The 17,451-nt window shown below is 52.3% G+C and overlaps 1 protein-coding gene across 1 annotated transcript in view; it reads right to left on the bottom strand.

Annotated features, from left to right (window-relative positions):
• The window catches only part of LOC102451575 (citron rho-interacting kinase-like), a 353,172-nt gene that overhangs the window by 140,909 nt on the left and 194,812 nt on the right, over positions 1-17,451 (bottom strand). The window contains 5 exon segments of the mRNA XM_075897800.2: positions 8,613-8,717; positions 9,447-9,478; positions 9,481-9,581; positions 11,140-11,333; positions 12,018-12,215. Of these exon segments, the coding sequence (XP_075753915.2) occupies positions 8,613-8,717; positions 9,447-9,478; positions 9,481-9,581; positions 11,140-11,333; positions 12,018-12,215 (630 nt within the window).

Below are 17,451 nucleotides of genomic sequence, written 5' to 3'. Positions count from 1 at the left end.
AGGAGCCTCATACAGGTCCTTGCCGTCGTAGTTGGAAACTCCTGCAGCTCCGCTACCAACGAGCGGATAGCCAGGAATCTGTCCCTCGGTAGAGACGCCTTCCCCGAGGGCGAGTCTAGATGGGCCCTCACAAAGTCTATCACTTGCGTGGGGTCTAATGACGATTTGGCATCGTTTATGAGGAGGCCGAGGCTCCCGAACAATGCCCTTGCCCGTGTGACGTGATCTATCACCTGTTCTCGAGACGTGCCCCTTATCAGCCAATCGTCCAGGTATGGAAACACTTGGACCCTGTGCCGCCGCAGAAACGCGGCTACCACCGTCATACATTTGGTAAAAACCCTCGGGGCCGTACACAGCCCAAACGGGAGGACCGTAAACTGGAAATGGTCCTGTCCCACCACGAACCGTAGGAACTTTCTGTGACTCGGAAAAATCGAAATGTGGAAGTACGCATCTTTGAGATCGAGAGCAGCGTACCAGTCCCCCTTTTGGAGCAATGGGATGATGCAAGCCAGCATCACCATCCTGAACTTTGCTTTCCTTATGAAGGTGTTAAGGTTTCGGAGGTCTAATATGCCCCCTTTCGCCTTGGGTACTAGGAAGTAGCGGGAGTAGAAACCCTTTCCCTTCACGTCTGGGGGCACTCTTTCTATAGCCCCTAGCGCCAACAGGTTGGACACCTCCTGCCGAAGGAGTGTCTCATGAGAAGGGTCCCTGAAGAGGGAAGGGGAGGGGGGGTGGGGGGCAGGGTAGGAAAGGAAGGGGATAGCATACCCCTGCTTTACCAGGTCTAGGACCCAGCGGTCCCATGTGATCTTTATCCATTCCTGGTAAAAGAGGGAGAGACGGTCCCCAAAGAGTGGGTAGGTAGGTGCGACTGGTACTCTGCTCTCCGGCGTACCTTCAAAATGAGGGCTTAGTTTGGTGGCCGGGTGATGGCCCTGTGCCTCTCTCGGAGTCCGACCGAGGGCCCCTACACCTGCCTCTAAAGAGGTCAGGGCGGCTATTGTTGCAGCCCCTATCGGTGTTTTGCCCTCGTCTGGGATAGGATCTAGCCTGGAGGGAACGCCTCTGGGGGGCCGGGGTGTGTATCCCTAGCGACTTCAACGTCGCTCGAGTCCTTCAAGCTATGAAGCTTGGAATCAGTCTGCTCTGAAAACAGGCCCGACCCTTCGAAAGGTAGGTCCTGAATAGTGGTCTGCACCTCGGGCAGGATGCCAGACACTTGCAGCCACACACTACGCCTCATGACCACCCCCGTAGCCATAGTGCGGGCAGCCGAATCAGCCACTGCCTTTCCCTCCTCCGTCATAGCCCTGAACTCCTGGCGGGATTCAGGGGGAAGCTGGCTGCCAAATTTTTGCATTGATGCCCACGTGTTAAAGGCATAACACCCCAGCATTAGTTGCTGGTTAGCTATACGTAGCTGGAGGCCCCCCGTGGCGTAGGCAATCCGGCCAAGCAGGTCCAATTTCTTGGGCTCTTTCGCCTTTGCGGTAGGACCTGGGGGCCCTTGACGCTCTTTCTGCCCCGCGGCCTGCACTACTATCGATCCCGGCGCTGGGTGGTTGAAAAGATGCTCGTGCCCTGCTTGGGGTACGTAGTACTGCCTCTCGACCCCCTTTTGGGTCGGCGCAATGGAGGCCGGCGTCTGCCACAGGGTTTTCGACAGTTTGTCCACCGTTTTATTCAGTGGAAGCGCCACTTGACCAGGGCCTGCTGCCGCCAGAATATCCACCATAGGATCTTGGTCCTCGTGGACCTCCTCATGCTGGACCGCTAGGTTGACCGCCAACCTTCGGAGCAGCTCCTGGTGCGCCCTTGCGTCCATTGAAGGGGGCTGAGGTGCGGAGTCCGTCAGGGCCTCATCCGGTGAAGATGACGAGAACTCTCTCGGGGGAACTACCTCCTCCTCACCGAGCTGCGCCTCTGGTTCCCCTTCGGCCGAAATGTCCATATGGGCCAAGCCCGGCTGGGTCGTAGCCTCCTGCCCTTGACCAACTACCTGAGGTCTCGGCATCGTCGCCATGGACGAGCTGTCTGCAGGCGGAGGGGCTCTTAATGGGGTGGCTGATGGGGTGCTACTCCTTCAGGACGACCCAGCCACCGACACCGTAGGAGGAGGCCCCTGGGCTTGGTGGTAAGCCCAGGGCATCCAGAATGGCCACTGGGGTTGTCCCTGCCACTGCTGCTGGTCTACTGATTCCCGGTGAGTTGATCTAACCGATGAGCGAGACCTATGGCGGGATCGGGACCTGTACAATGACCGGGCTGATGTCACCGATTCAGCCTCGGACTCCGATGAATAGTCCGATGCTGACCGGGGGGGGGGGGGGGGGGGGGGGCGATGACGCTTGCACCCTTCGCTGCGCCGCCATGGCCGATGGCTTGCCCCTGTGTTCCACACGCGGTGCCGGCGGCATAAGTGGAGGCCCTTGCTGCGGCAGTACCGTGCCCAGCTGCATCTGGTAGGCCGGTAAGTATCCAACCGGTGCCGCCATGTGCTGCGGCACCGCAGTCTGCTGCTGAGTTGGCGCTCCCAGGGCGTGAGCTGGGATCGGTGCCAGGAGAGGCAGCAGCGCCGGTGCCGTGCAGGGCACCGGCTGTGGTGCCGTAGTCGGCACATAATACGGTGCGGGGCCCTGCACTGCCCACAGGCCCGTCTGTGGTGCTGGCCCCTGCACCGGTGCCAGAAGGGCCGTCGGGTGCCCAGGTACCGGGGCCGTCAGTGCCGCAAGCGCACTCGCTCCCGGTGCCGCTGCCGGTGCTGCTAGGTAGGGGCCCGGGGTCGAGGCCGGTGTTCGTCCCAGCTCCGGTGCCGGTGCTCTTTCCGGCACCGGGAAATGCTGTTGATGCTGGCCCGAGACCTGCACTTCGCCCAGAGAGTCCCACAGCCCGGCTGCCATAGCCTGCTGGGGGGCGCTTGAGCCTGATGCCGGCGCGGTCTGCTCCTGCGGCACTGGGCCCTCTCCTTCCTCTGCGGCCATCTCAATGAGGTCCCGGGCCGCTTCGAAAGTTTCTGGGGTGGAGGGACGACGGACCTCCCCTATCCCTGCGGGCTGCCCCGGGCTCTTGCCCTTGTCTGGGCTGCGCCTCTTCTTCGAGGCCTTAGAAGACAGGTGCCCCTCCTTAGGGCGCACCTTCTGGGCACTCCTCTCTGCTGAGCGTCCCCTCGAGCCCTTGGAGCCCCTCGGCACCGGGGACTGCGATCTGTGCCTTGGTGCCTTGTCGGCCTCAGACCGGTGCTTGGCCGATACGGGTGCCACCGACGGTGCGCTGCAGACAGAGTGAGGGTGCTCCTTGCCCTGGGGCTGCAGTGCCGACTCCATTAACAGGAGTTTCAGCGGAGAGTCCCTCTCCTTCTTGGTCCGGGGCTTAAAGCTCTTACAGATAGTGCAGTTTTCGGCTCGATGGCCCTCTCCCAGACACTTCAGAAAGTCGGAGTGGGGATCTCCACAGGGCATAGGTTTAGAGCAGGAAGCACAGGGTTTATGGGGAGAGTCCCGCTGTGCTCCCCTATCTAACTAATTACACTATTTACAGTACTTAACAACTACTTAACTAGATAAAACTTCAAATAGAACTATAATACAACAGATAAAGGAAATACAACTGCTAAGAGATAGGCTAACAGCCTGAAAGCATGCTTCAACTACCGTCACGGGCAGTAGCGGTAAGAAGGAACTGAGGGGGTGGAGGGCCAGCAGGGGTATATATGCACCGGTATACTGGCGCCACTCCAGGGGGCTCCCTGCTGGCCCTATGGATACTGCTAAGGGAAAAAAGCTCCGGAATCCATGCACGCGGCGCGCGTACACCTAATCAGAATGGACATGAGCAAGCACTCGAAGAAGAACTGGGAAGGGCTGGAGGCCAGCTAATTCAAAATAAGCGCCTACACAGTGCTTATTTTGAATTAGCTATTTCGAATTTGGCGTTACTCCTCGTAGAATGAGGTTTACCAAATTCGAATTAAGCGCCCTGCTATTTCAATTTTATTTCGAAATAGCGGTTTGCCTGTGTAGATGCTATTAAAGTTAATTCGAAATAACTGCTGTTATTTCGAATTAACTTTGCAGTGTAGACATACCCCAGGGGAACTTTCTTAATGGTGATTGTGGCAGAATGCTCTGCAGTAGGAACAGCAGGGGTCCCGGAGGTCCCACCTGTGCTCCCTGCCACAGCTGGTCTGGCAAGCAACCCAGCAGCTTCAGAGTGGCTAGCATTTGCAGGAGTGGACAGCAGGACAGGAGGGAAAGGGGCGTCACAAAACAGCCCCTCCATTGAGAGTGTTGTCATGGGTGGGAGGGAAGGACAGGAATAACAATTGGGAGAGGACAATAGTGAGGGGAGGGAGCGAAGGGAGGAAAGAAGGGGCGGGGGGAAATATTCACCACTCCCCGCCTCCCATTAGGCTCGAAGCGGGGTGGGAGGGCAGAAATAAAGAAAGGAGGAAGAGCTACAACTCTCAGCACAGGATGGTAAGACTATAAAGGAACAAGAGCTACAACTCTCAGCACAGGATGGTAAGACTGGCTCCTCCAGCTACACTGGGGAGATGAGGGGGTAGATTATATTAACATGGAGGGAGTGAAAAAGCGAGGGAGATAACTAAGAAAGAAGGGGGCTCAGACACCAAACAAAAGGAAAAAGGGCGGCATGGGCACACAGCAAAGGGGGGAAAGGCAGCAAGGAGGGAGGACAGGCAGTGAGAAGCGTCTGCTGAAGAAAAGTAGGGTGGGGGTAGCTAGACACTTCTGGGAGGGGGAAGGAGGAGAGATGTGCCCATGGGCACTTGAGTGGCAGACTTGCAACACCTGCTGCAGGGCCCAGCAGAGCAAAAGGAGTCAGGGGAGCAAGCAGTGGGGCCAAGAATGGAAAAAGGCCCCTGCAGCAACTGAGGCTGGGGAGGGAGCAGCAGAAATGCAGGGGAAGGCAAACCTCACCCCACCCTCAGCACTCCACAAAAACTGCACCAGCCACCACCCCAGGGACCCAGATGTAGAGACGCCCCCCGCAACCACACAGCAAGCTGTGCGGAGGAAAGAAAAACCCCAGGAGCTGCCCTTGTGGAACGAGGTGTACCGGTAGTTCGGAATAGGAAGCCTAGTCCGAACTACCTAGTTTGAGCCCCGTGTAGCCGCGCTGCACGGGGTTCGAACCAGCGGGGTTTTAAAAATGGCGGCTCCCCGCTTATGCAAATGAAGCCCGGGAAATTCAAATCCCGGGCTTCATTTGCAAGTGCGGTATGCCTACATTACCCCGCTAGTTCGAACTAGCGGGTTAGTGTAGACATACCCAGACAGAGGGCGGGTATGCTGGGGCTTCAGTGAACAGCTCTCTCATCCCTGAGTAAACAGGGAGGAGCCTAGTGCAGCATAATCAGGCAGGCACCTGGAGCCAATTAAGAGCTTGCCAGAAGCAGCAGGCTAATCAGAGCACCATTAAGGCCTGCTGAGGCTTGTTTATAAGGTCTCCCTGCAAGCAGGGCAGAATCCCAGAAGAAGTGTACTGGGTGAGAGCTGAGGATGCAAGCAACACAGAGTACTGTGGAGGAGCAGGACAGACTTGCTCAGGTACCAGAGGAAAGGTACTGGGAGCAATCATTTAGGGAAGTGGCCCAGGGAAGTAGCTGCCAGACTGGGAGTAGAATAAGCCGTGTCTGTTGCTGCTGCCTTATGGTCCCTGGGCTGGAACCTGGAGTAGTGGGTGGCCCTGGGTTCCTCTGAACTGTCCCCATGCCACTACAGAGTGTCCCCTGAGAGGGGAGGAACTATTTAGAAAAGCTAAACGTATACAAATCCATGGGACTTAATGCATCCGAGGGTACTGAGGGAGTTGGCAAATGTCATTGAGGAGCCTTTGGCCATTATCTTTGAGAAGTCATGGAGATCGGGAGAGATCCTGGATGATTGGAAAAAGGCAAATGTAGTGCCCATCTTCGAAAAAGGGAAGGAGGACGATAAAGGGAACTATAGGCCGGTCAGTCTTACCTCAGTTCCTGGAAAAATCATGGAAGGGATCCTTAAGGAATCCATTTTGAGGCACTTGGAAGAGAGGAAAGTGATTAGGAATAGTCAGCATGGATTCACAAAGGGCAAGTCGTGCCTGCCCAATCTGATTAGCTTCTATGATGAGGTAACTGGCTCGGTGGACATGGGTAAGTCAGTGGATGTGATATACCTTGACTTTAGCAAGGCTTTTGATACGGTCTCCCACAATATTCTTGCCAGCAAGTTAAGGGAATGTGGATTGGATAAATGGACGGTAAGATGGATAGAAAGCTGGCTAGAAGGCCAGGCCCAGCGGGTAGTGATCAATGGCTCGATGTCAGGATGGCGGTCGGTTTCTAGTGGAGTGCCCCAAGGTTCGGTTCTAGGACCGGTTTTGTTCAATATCTTTATTAATGACCTGGACGAGGGGATGGATTGCACCCTCAGCAAGTTTGCGGATGACACTAAGCTAGGGGGAGAGGTAGATACGCTTAAGGGCAGAGATAGGGTCCAGAGTGACTTAGACAAATTGGAGGATTGGGCCACAAGAAATCTGATGAGGTTCAACAAGGACAAGTGCAGAGTCCTGCACTTGGGACGGAAGAATCCCAAGCATAGTTACACACTGAGGACCAACCAGTTAAGTAGTAGTTCTGCAGAAAAGGCCCTGGGGGTTACAGTGGATGAGAAGCTGGATATGAGTCAACAGTGTGCCCTTGTAGCCAAGAAGGCTAATGGCATATTAGGTTGCATTAGGAGGAGCATTGCCAGCAGATCCAGAGAAGTGATTATTCCCCTTTATTTGGCTCTGGTGAGGCCACATCTGGAGTATTGTGTCCAGTTCTGGGCCCCCAAGATAGAAAGGATGTGAACACATTGGAGAGGGTCCAGCGGAGGGACACCAAAATGATTAGGGGGCTGGAGCACATGACCTATGAGGAGAAGCTGAGGGAGTTGGGTCTGTTCAGTCTGCAGAAGCGAAGAGTGAGGGGGGATTTGATAGCAGCCTTCAACTTCCTGAAGGGAGGTTCCAAAGAGGATGGAGAGAGGCTGTTCTCAGTAGTGACAGATGGCAGAACAAGGAGCAATGGTCTCAAGTTGTGGTGGGAGAGGTCCAGGTCGGATATTAGGAAAAACTATTTCACTAGGAGGGTGGTGAAGCACTGGAATGGGTTACCTAGGGAAGTAGTGGAGTCTCCATCCCTAGAGGTGTTTAAGTCTCGGCTTGACAAAGCCCTGGCCGGGTTGATTTAGTTGGGATTGGTCCTGCCTAGAGCAGGGGGCTGGACTTGATGACCTTCTGAGGTCTCTTCCAGCTCTATGGTTCTATGATTCTATGATTCTATGGGAGACCAGGACTACAGAGGGGTTTTCACCCCAACTGTGGAATAGCCTATGATGTGTATGGCTCAGTAGATTGTGACCCCCTGCCTCTAGAAAAGAAGAGGCTATGTGGAGGGTCACAGCAAACCTCTGAGGCAAACAGTCAGAAGCACAGGACCCTCAGGGCATGGCCAGAGCTTTGACACAACATTTAGACACACACAGTGGACAGTTGTTTTATTTAGTTTTTGGAAAGCCTATACCTGCTAGCTTGTGAGGAAGACAGCAACATCAAGAATTTCTGGATGTCAGTTTTCACACTGACACCAAAAGCTACCTCATAAACATTTCCCTGTAAGAAAAACCTCTCTTAGAAACAAGGGCAAGCATCTGCATCTTTGGTTGATCTGTGAATTTAAATGTATTTTAAAGTGCTCAGGTCTCTGTCTCTGGCAAAGCCTCAGAAGCATGGGAACCCGCCGCTGCTGCGGCTTCAGTCCCGGTGCCTGTGGTCTGCTGGGGACCGTCCCCAGCAGACCACAGGCACCGGGACTGAAGCCGCAGCCGCGGCGGGGTCCCTCGCCTCTGAGACTTTGCCAGAGCAAAGCCTCAGAGGCGCGGCACCCCGCTGCCGCTGCGGCTCTGCTCCCTGTGTCCCTGGTCTGCTGGGGGGGGGGCGCAGCTAGTGTGCCCCCCCCAGCAGACCAGGCTTTTGTTGTGGACCCTGGGGCAGAGCAGCTGGGGCGCTGCCGATTGGTCCTGCAGCGCCGCTCTGGGCACTACTGGACCAACCCGGCAGCACCCCAGCTGCTCTGCCCTAGGTCCTGATTCAGCCGCTGCTGGTCAGTTTCAGCAGTGGCTGAATCAGGACGCCTGGGGCAGAGCAGCTGGGGTGCTGCTGGGTTGGTCCAGTAGCGCCAAGGAGCGAGGAGCGGTGCTACTGGAGCAACCCAGCAGCACCCCAGCTGCTCTGCCCCAGGCGTCCCCAAGTCAGCCGCTGCTGAAACTGACCAGCGCTGACTACAGGAAGCCCGAGGCAGAGTTGCTCTGCCCCAGGCTTCCTGGAATCAGCTGCTGATCAGTTTCAGCAGCAGCTGACTTGGGGACGCTTGGGGTTCTTAAGTTGAATCTGTATGTAAGTCAGAACTGGCGGTCAGTTTCAGCAGTGGCTGAATCTGGACGCCAGTTCCGACTTACATACAGATTCAACTTAAGAACAAACCTACTGTCCCTATCTTGTACGTAACCCGGGGACTGCCTGTATATGAAATCCCCTCACCGGGCAGTCCTTACCTCTTCCAGAAGCCTCTGTTTGAGCTCACGTTCTGTCTCAAGCTTCTGTTGTAAACTGCGTGCATTCATCTCCAGCATTGCATGCTTCTTCTCCAAGTCATTGAGCTAGTTGGGTCACACAGACATGGTCAGACACACCAACAAGTAGAATAAGATTTAAAATCCAAATTCACCAAACATAAAAGGCTGGAATGAAAAATATTATTTACTGCTTTTTTAAAAATCCAGACCACTGGGTTTTGGTTGATACTGCTCAAATATGAATGTCACGTCAGTTAAGGTATGTCTACACAGCAGCGTTACTTTGGAATAACTAATGTTATTCTGAAATAACAAAGAGCATGTCTACAATACAAGCCTTTATTTCGAAATAATGTCGAACTGGAGGACTTCTTACTCCTACTCCTGTAACCCTCATTGTACAAGGAGTAAGGGAAGTCAGAGGAAGAGAGCTCTTCCTTCAACTTCCTGCTGTGTAGACAGCGCCAAAAGCCGAATTAAGCTATTTCAACTTCAGCTATGCAACTGACGTAGTTCAAGTTGCGTAGCTTAATTCAACTTTAGTCTTGCTGTGTAGACGTACCCTTAGAGATGTCATTAACACGCATGATGTCAGCATCTGCCCTTTGTGTTAGATTTAACGGATGGAAAAACAAGGCTCTAGGCCTGCAGGACTGCATGTTCAAGAAGAGAGGCCTCCATCTTTTTGTAAAATTTACCCCCAACAACTGAAAGAGACTGTTTAGCTCAAAACCACATTTCTATCACGAACATCTGAATTGACACATTTTTATTTGGTGAATGTATAGAAGATTAAGGTGAAAAGATTCTGACCTTGTCAGAAAGACTCTCAGCTTTGAGTTTTGCTCCTTCAGTGCTTGCTGGAGAACAAGAATCTCTGCCTTGTGTTCTTTAACAGCTAGTTCTACCACCTGGCGGGATTCAGTAATACACTGGTCTGCTCGCACTCTGTATTGAAAATGGAAAAAAAATTTACCTATGATTTCCTCTCTGGGATTGACCACTTCCTAGGATGCCAGGACATCAATCGACGCTTTCAGAGGCTTGCCTCAAACTCAAAATGTTGGTTTATATAGCTCGTTGGCTTACTGTGATGCTTCCACATTATACAACTCTGTTCTCAGCCCCTGCTGGAGCTACTGCTTGGGAATTCAAAGTCACCAGAACAAGGAATTAGAATCAAAGATGATTTTACCATATCATGGTACAGTCCAGGTTTAGTTTGAAAGTTTGCAAGTTACAGTCAGAAATACGATTTTCTATATTCAGTGCCCTTGCACGGGAATGAAAGGGAATAGGTATCACCAGAGTGTCACATGTATCGGTTTAAATATCCAGCTTCTAGATTTACCTCTGTCACGTTACTGGATTTTGAGGGGAGCAGCCAGATCACTGATGCACCCATGGGGGGGTGTTGGCCCCAAAAATGGTATAAAAGGGAGCCATGTAGGGTGTTGAATAGAAGCTTACTGTCTGCTAATCCTATGTACGCTAGTCATGTGTTTGTATAATGTCTGTGTGTATAGTTAGGAATCTGTAATCTGTGTAGATACTGAATATTTCTCTGCATGTGATTGAGCAGTGGGCAGAGCCCAGCCTATGGACATGCTAATCAGCGAGGCCCTGTGGGACAATGGCACTCAATGGGCCAAGGACACACCTAAAGAATGAGTGGTGACTCATACCTAAGGGCTACCAGCAGTGAACACAGGAAGTAGCCGTGGGCCAGGTGACCTGCTGTAGCCAAGAAGAGACCAGGAAGGAGGGATAAATAGGCCATGTGGTGGACTCCATCTTGGTCTTCAGCTCAGCACTTCATCCCAGAGGGAGCATTGCAGGGATCGAAGAGCCAGAAAGAACTGTGGACCCATCCTGATCCTAGGATGCGCAACAAGGACTTTTAAACCAGCAGCTGTAACATCTCTGCTAGAGCCTGCATCGAGAACTGGGAGATTTGATGCATGTAATGTACTATCCTTTAACAACCTTACTCTCATGCTTTTCTTTATTGTAATAATAAACCTTTAGATGTTAGATGCTAAAGGATTGGCCCAGCGTGATTTCTGGGTAAGGTCCAGAGGGTAAATTGACCAGGGATCTGTGGCTGGTTTCTTGGAACCGGACAGAACTTGTTCGGGGTAGGTGGGATTGGGTGCTAGGACCCCCCACCTGTGTATAGGCCCGGGGCCATCTGGGGCACGGATATTGCTGGGGTGTCGGAGGGGTTTTGCTCGTGAGGCTTCAGGCAGGCAGCTGAAGCGCTCTGTGGGACTGGTTTGTGGCCTGGTTGGAGAGGTCACCAGTCTGGGGGCTGTAAGGAGCCCCGAGGTTGAGCAATTTGCCCTGAGCGGACACCCTCAGCTGTGCCCAGACACGGCCCGGTCTGTCACAACCTCATATTAACGTATATTGAGTGCAGATTCAGGTCTCACATTCTATATGTACATATTGACCTATATTCCAAAGAGCACTTTTACACAAAGATTAATGAAGAGAAAAGCCATACCGGCTCTGTTTCTCTGTATCCAACAGTCTTTGTAACTCTTGCACCCGACATTCAAACTGGGACTTTTCATCCCCTAGAACGCTTCTCCATGCTTCCCACTGACGTTCCTTCTCTAGCAGTTCATCATTCAGGGCCTCCAAGTCCATCACCTGCTCTTCTAGCATAGTGCATGTTGTCTTCAAGGCCTCCATTGTCTAAAATGAAATCCTCCCATTAATTCTCACTTCCTACATCAAACATGTACTTTTTAAGATACTATAATTGAAATGGTGAAGTTGTATGTGCAAATCCACATCATCAACTGGTAAGTCACATCTCATTTATTTCAAGGCCTGTATCTTTATGCATTTAATCGTGGTTGCCTTTAATGTCAGTGAAACCTCATGATGGTTTTAACCACAAGCAGAGATGAACAGCTAGGAAACACCATTCTTTGCCAGTGCTGCCATGAGTCACAAAAGAACATACCAAAAATCTCAATGCATTCTTACACTACCTCCCAGAACTGCCATTGTAGGGTCAAATTGCTATAAAAGTTATGCCATTGTTTTTCCAAATTAGAAAGAATTTCAGGCTAGTCAGAGCAGTGGCATAGCCAGAAGGGCCCAGTTGGGTGGGCCCCAACTTCGGGTAGATGGTCAAGAATGGAGGAGGGGAGAAGAGGAGGGATGGAGGGCCTTAAGTCCCAACCCTGCTCCCGTCCAGAGCACTGGGGCAGAGTAGGGTAAGCCCCAGCCCTGCTCCTTGGTTGGAGCACCCGGGGGGGGGGGGGGTGGCTTGATAGAATGTGGGTGGGCAACAGCCCCACTCAAGCCCACCCATTGTTACGCCCCTGAGCATCCTGAAGAAATTTTTAAACAGAATTTCTAAACTCTCACTTGTTTCTGACTGGTGAGCTGCATCTCTCTCTCAGTGATCTCCCGACGGAGGTGGTCAACTTCACTTCGCAGCTGTATTATCTCATCATTGGCCCCAGAGGCCTCATCAAGCTGCTTTGACAAGAAGAAATTCTGATTATTCAATTCTGCGTTGTCCTCACTCAGCTGGTTCAGCTGTTCTTCCAAGTCTGTAATCACCTAAAACGAGCAAAAGAAGTTGGGTTACATGTCAGTGAGTAAAATTCGGTGAAAGGATATTCTCGCTTCTACAGCCACACCTTGCCGAGCAAATAGACAGATCATAGCATTTTTGTCCAATTCAAACATGAGCTCAATTGTAACTGCAGATCTTATGAATGGGCATGAGCTTAGCATGGGCAGACTCCCTCGCTGCTTCCAGAAAGCAGCTTGAGATACATTAATTCTGATTTAGCCTAAAAAAGATACAAATGTAGCAGGACAACTTATGATTAATTTGTTGGCCCACCCTAGAGGTTAGAACGTTTGTTTGTGAGCCAGGAGTTCTAGTTTTATTCCCAGATCTTCCACTGACTTGCTGTATGCCTTATGCAAGGCACTTTACCTGGATAACTCAGTTTTCCCTTCTCTAAAATGAAGATAATACAGAGGTTTTGTAAAATATAACCTTTAAGATCACTAGATGAGAGGTACTATAGGTGATACTATTTGGAAACTGCTTAATTTACTGTAACTAAAATCAGAAGTAGCCATCAAAAGTTATAACTTAGGAAGGAACAGATAGTATCAAGACAACAAAATTCTGGATGGCAGCATGACAACAGAAAAAGGTTGGCAGCACCATCAATTATAGTGGAAAATGCAATACTACCATCAAAAAAAAGCAAGGACTGCCCATTTATTAAACTAAATTGACATCCCGCTATGCAAACTTTGGCTTTTAAAGCTAACCCAAAGTTTTTAAAAAATAATAAAAATGGGGTATTTTCATACAACCCTCCAGTTTCTGTGAGGGGAACCCCCGTGAAAAACTCAAGGGGAGATCAGTAGAAAAAACTTCAGCAACTGCCTGTACTACAAGACCAATGCAATGGGGGGAGGGGGCAGTACCTCATACATCTAATCTGAAAACAGCTTAACAAACAGAACCACAGAACATCATTTAGCACAATTTGTGTTTAGACTGTTCTGGTTTAAATGTTCTGGTTTCCCACCCAACAGTTTCAATACCTCAATATCTGTGGTAGAATATACAACTCCTTTCAGCTTTTCTGAGGGGAATGCAACCATTTCTTTTTGGCTACAGGCTCTAAAGCATACCCATGGCAACCTTCCACTATGCTTCTCCTAGATCTAAACCAACAGTACTTGCCTTTTAAACTGTTGGCACAAAAGATGGACTTAAACTATTTCCTACAACATGAAGGGGGGGTTCTGTCCACCAATTGTTTTGGGCCCACTCATAAGGTGAGTCATACATTCAACATCACCAACTTACATTTTCAATACTGTGGATGTTACTAGAACACTCCTACTGCTCTACTGAATGTAAACATTTTTTCCTGGTATCACTTATACATCATATAAGTTATTTAGGTACCATGATTGCACCATGAGGATGCCAGGCTCTATATTGTTAAAAGCAACATCAACTTAGAAATAAAAAACAGAAACAATACTTCTCTCTGCAAATGTGACAATGGAGATTTCTGTTACACGTCAGACCAGAGAAACGTTTCATCACCTCCCTTATACAATCAATTTCACTTACAGTTTTTAAAATATAAGAGTGAGTGTAAGACTGCAAAAGTTGGCAGGATGACTCAGTGGTTGGAGTATCACTTGAAACAACTGAATTCATTTTTGTTCAAACTGACTAAATTTCAAGATGACAGCATCATCCCTTTAGGGTGAAAGCTAACCTTCCATTATAAACCTGATTTTGACTCACTTCCCTCAACCTCGCCAAAACTAAACCAATCTGCCTGAAGTTGTTGATCTTATTCCAGAATAGAACATTTCTAGAAAGTATGAGACAAATCATACAAAGTACTTGAGAGATGAAGGGTTCAAAAATGGAAGAAATAATGTGATCTCACTTCTTGATCATCATTTTGGCTCAACTTAACTCCAAAATGGCTTCACCTACAAATTACAAATGTATTTTGATCTAATGGTTTTGGTAAGGAATGCTCTTTCTGACTAGGGTTTTTCTTTCCACAGACTGTACGAAGGAAGGGGAGATTTGCTGACAGATTTAATTATAAAAAAAATCAACTTCCACATACATTATGGTCCCAATATGGAGTTTATAAATTCTACATAGCCTAGACAGTCACAACAGGAGCAGCAGCATGAGGGCAACCACATGGGAAACAGGCCAGATTTGGAGTAGTAGATGAGAGACAGCGACACAGGAAGGTGGAAACCAGTTGTACAGGAGGGCTACGTCTAGACTGGCATGATTTTGCGGAAATACTTTTAACAGAAAAATTTTTCCGTTAAAAGTATTTCCGCAAAAGCGCGTCTAGATTGGTCCCGGAGTTATCGTTATAATGATGCGCTTTTGCGCAAAAGTGCGTCTACATTGGCGGGACGCTTTTGCGCAAAAGCAGAAGCCCGGAACCATTTTGAAGAGGGCAAAAGTGCACCAGCCCTTTCTGGGGACGGGGGCTGGAGCTCCGTTCAGACACGTGCTTAAAGGGATCTCCCTGCACAGCCGTTTCTCTCCTGCTGCGTGTGCTAGGACCTCTTGCAGGGACTGACAGCCGTAGCAGTTTTGGTGGTTGCCCTCTGCCTTTTGGTCACCACTGCCTTTTACCACTTAGTGCCTTTGCTTGGTTTTTTTTCATCTCCCTTGTTTTTTCTGCCATGGAGCCACGGGTGGCCATGTGCCTGCTCTGGCCCCTGCCGGCCATTTTGGAGTGCCTGCCGCTGGTGCTCCAGGCTGCTGCCCTCCTGTTCCAGGACCTGGAGGCGCAGGTCACTTTGGACTCCCTCACCAGGGAGGTGGTGGCGTCCCTGTGGCATCCCCACTCCAGCGTGGAGAGGCCACTGTGGAGACTGGACACCAGTACGGACTGGTGGGACCGGCTGGTCCTGGGGCAATGGGACGACCAGCAATGGCTCCGGAACTTTCGAATGCGAAAGCGGATGTTCCTGGAGCTGTGCGCCTGGCTCACCCCTGCGCTCCAGAGAGCCACCACCCGGCTGCGGGCGCCCATCCCCGTGGACAAGAGGGTCGCCACCGCGCTGTGGAAGCTGGCCACCCCGGATAGCTACCGATCAGCGGCACAGCAGTTCGGGGTGGGCAGATCCACCGTCAGTGTCGTCATGATGGAGGTAAGTCCCAGGGGGAGTGGGGTGGGGGGAGGGTGCTGCACTCCATGCCCAGGGGCAGCCAAGACTCCAGGCTGGGTCACCCAGGGGTTTGGGCCGTCCCTCCCTTGCACAGGCCTGCTGGTGGGGGGGGGGGCGTGTGGGGAGAGGGGGCCCTGGTGTGTGTGTGTGTGTGTGTGTGTGTGTGTGTGTGTGTGTGCACAGAGGGCATCACGGGGGGGCGCAAGGGAGCGCACACTCACCCTGCCTTATGTGATGCGTTCCCTTGTGTTTCTCTGCACCCTTCTGCGGGTCGTCCACGCCATCAACGACGTCCTGCTCCCAAGAGTCATCCACCTGCGTGATGTGGATGCTACGCTGGCCGGCTTTGCTGCCCTCGGGTTCCCCAACTGTGGGGGAGCCCTGGATGCAACCCACATCCCCGTCCGGTCCCCGGAGCATCGAGCGGCTCATTTCATGAACAGGAAGGGGTACTGCTCCATTGTCCTCCAGGCCCTCGTGGACCACCGGGGCCGCTTCCTAGACGTTTATGCGGGCTGGTCCGGCAGGGCACATGACTCCTGCATACTACGCAACTCTGGACTGTTTTGCAGGCTGGAGGTGGGCACCTACTTCCCCCGGAGGGAGTTTACTGTCGGGGATGTGCCTATGCCCATATGTGTTGTCGGGGACGTGGCCTACCCCCTGCTGCCCTGGCTAATGTGGCCCTACATGGGGCGGCAGGACCAGAACCGGGCTCGGTTCAACAACCACCTCAACCGGGCCCGCAATCATGTGGAGTGCGCCTTTGGCCACTTGAAAGCCCGCTTCCGGTGTTTGCTCACCTGTCTCGAGATGGGTGAGCGGAATGCCACGGAGGTACTGGCTGTGTGCTGCGTGCTCCACAACATCGTGGAGCGGAGGGGGGAGGCCTTCCTCCCCGCATGGATGGCAGCTGAGGGCCAGGCCTATGAACAGCCCCACACAGCTGCCATCTGCCAGGCGCACCAGGATGTGGTGTGCATCTGGGAGGCCCTGATGGACATGTTCTCCCAGGTCCCATAGTAGGGTCACCTCACTCTCCATTTACAACTCCCATCCCCTACCCTTCCCCCTCCCCTCCCAATAAACACCCAACACAGTTTTGTTTTAAACAGAAAAAACTTGTATTTTTTTATTTACAAGGGGGAGAGGGGGAGGAGCCCTTGAACTGGGAGGGGGAGGAGCTACTCCTGGGAGGGGTGGCCCCTGTGACCGCTCCTGCGGGGGCGGACCTGCACATGGGGGGCAGGCCGCATTGGGGCAGGCTGCACGGGGAGGTGGGCAGGAGAAGCAGGAGCAGGAGCAGGAGCAGGAGCAGGAGCAGGAGGGGCCATTGCAGGAGCAGGAGGGGCAGGGACAGGAGCAGGAGGGGCCATTGCAGGAGGGGGCAGGGGCAGTGCTAGGGGAGGGATGGCAGGGGCGTGGGGCAAGGCCATGCCATAATGTATGGCATGGCCAATGTGGGCGGTGAGGGTTGCGATGGAATCCACCATGCGGACGCACTGAGCCTGGAAGCTGCCCCAGGCCTCCTGGCGCCACTGCAGGTCCGCCTCCACGTGCCGAGTGCTGGCTGCCTTGACGTGCTCAACGGCCTGCATGTGGCACCGAAGGAGCTGGTCCCGGTGGTGGAGCCGCTGCCTCGGTGGTTGGGCAGCTGGGGGTGCTGCTGCTGCTGCTGCAGGACTAGAGGGTCCCCAGCTTGTGCTCGGTCCCGCTGCAGGGAACAGAAGAAGGGATGGGTCAGGCAGGCAGCCCGGCCACTGTCCCCACACCTCATGCCCTCCACCCCTGAGCCCAGGTGATACCACAGTAGTGTGGCTTGGGCCCACTCGGTTATCCCCCTGCCCCCCGTGTTGTATGTTTGCATACAGGACCGCCCCTGGAGTAGGGTCCTCCTCCATGTATTGTAACCCCTGGTCTGTGTCCTGGCCCCGTGGAGGGCGGGATGGCGCTTGTGTTGTGTTCACCTGTGGAACTCCCTGCCGGTGGAGGCTGTGAGGCTTTGGGCTAATCAATGGTGTTTGACAGGGAGCGAGATGAATCCCCACACAGTGCCTGGGAGCACATCTGGCAGAGGTGGTCTGGGCTCTCAGAT

The sequence above is a fragment of the Pelodiscus sinensis genome, chromosome W (assembly GCF_052426305.1).
Source record: "Pelodiscus sinensis isolate ZL-2025 chromosome W, ASM5242630v1, whole genome shotgun sequence".
In the NCBI taxonomy this organism is placed as follows: Eukaryota; Metazoa; Chordata; order Testudines; family Trionychidae; genus Pelodiscus; species Pelodiscus sinensis.
Note: the sequence above shows the minus strand (reverse complement) of the source record. Positions and strands in the feature narration are given on the sequence as shown.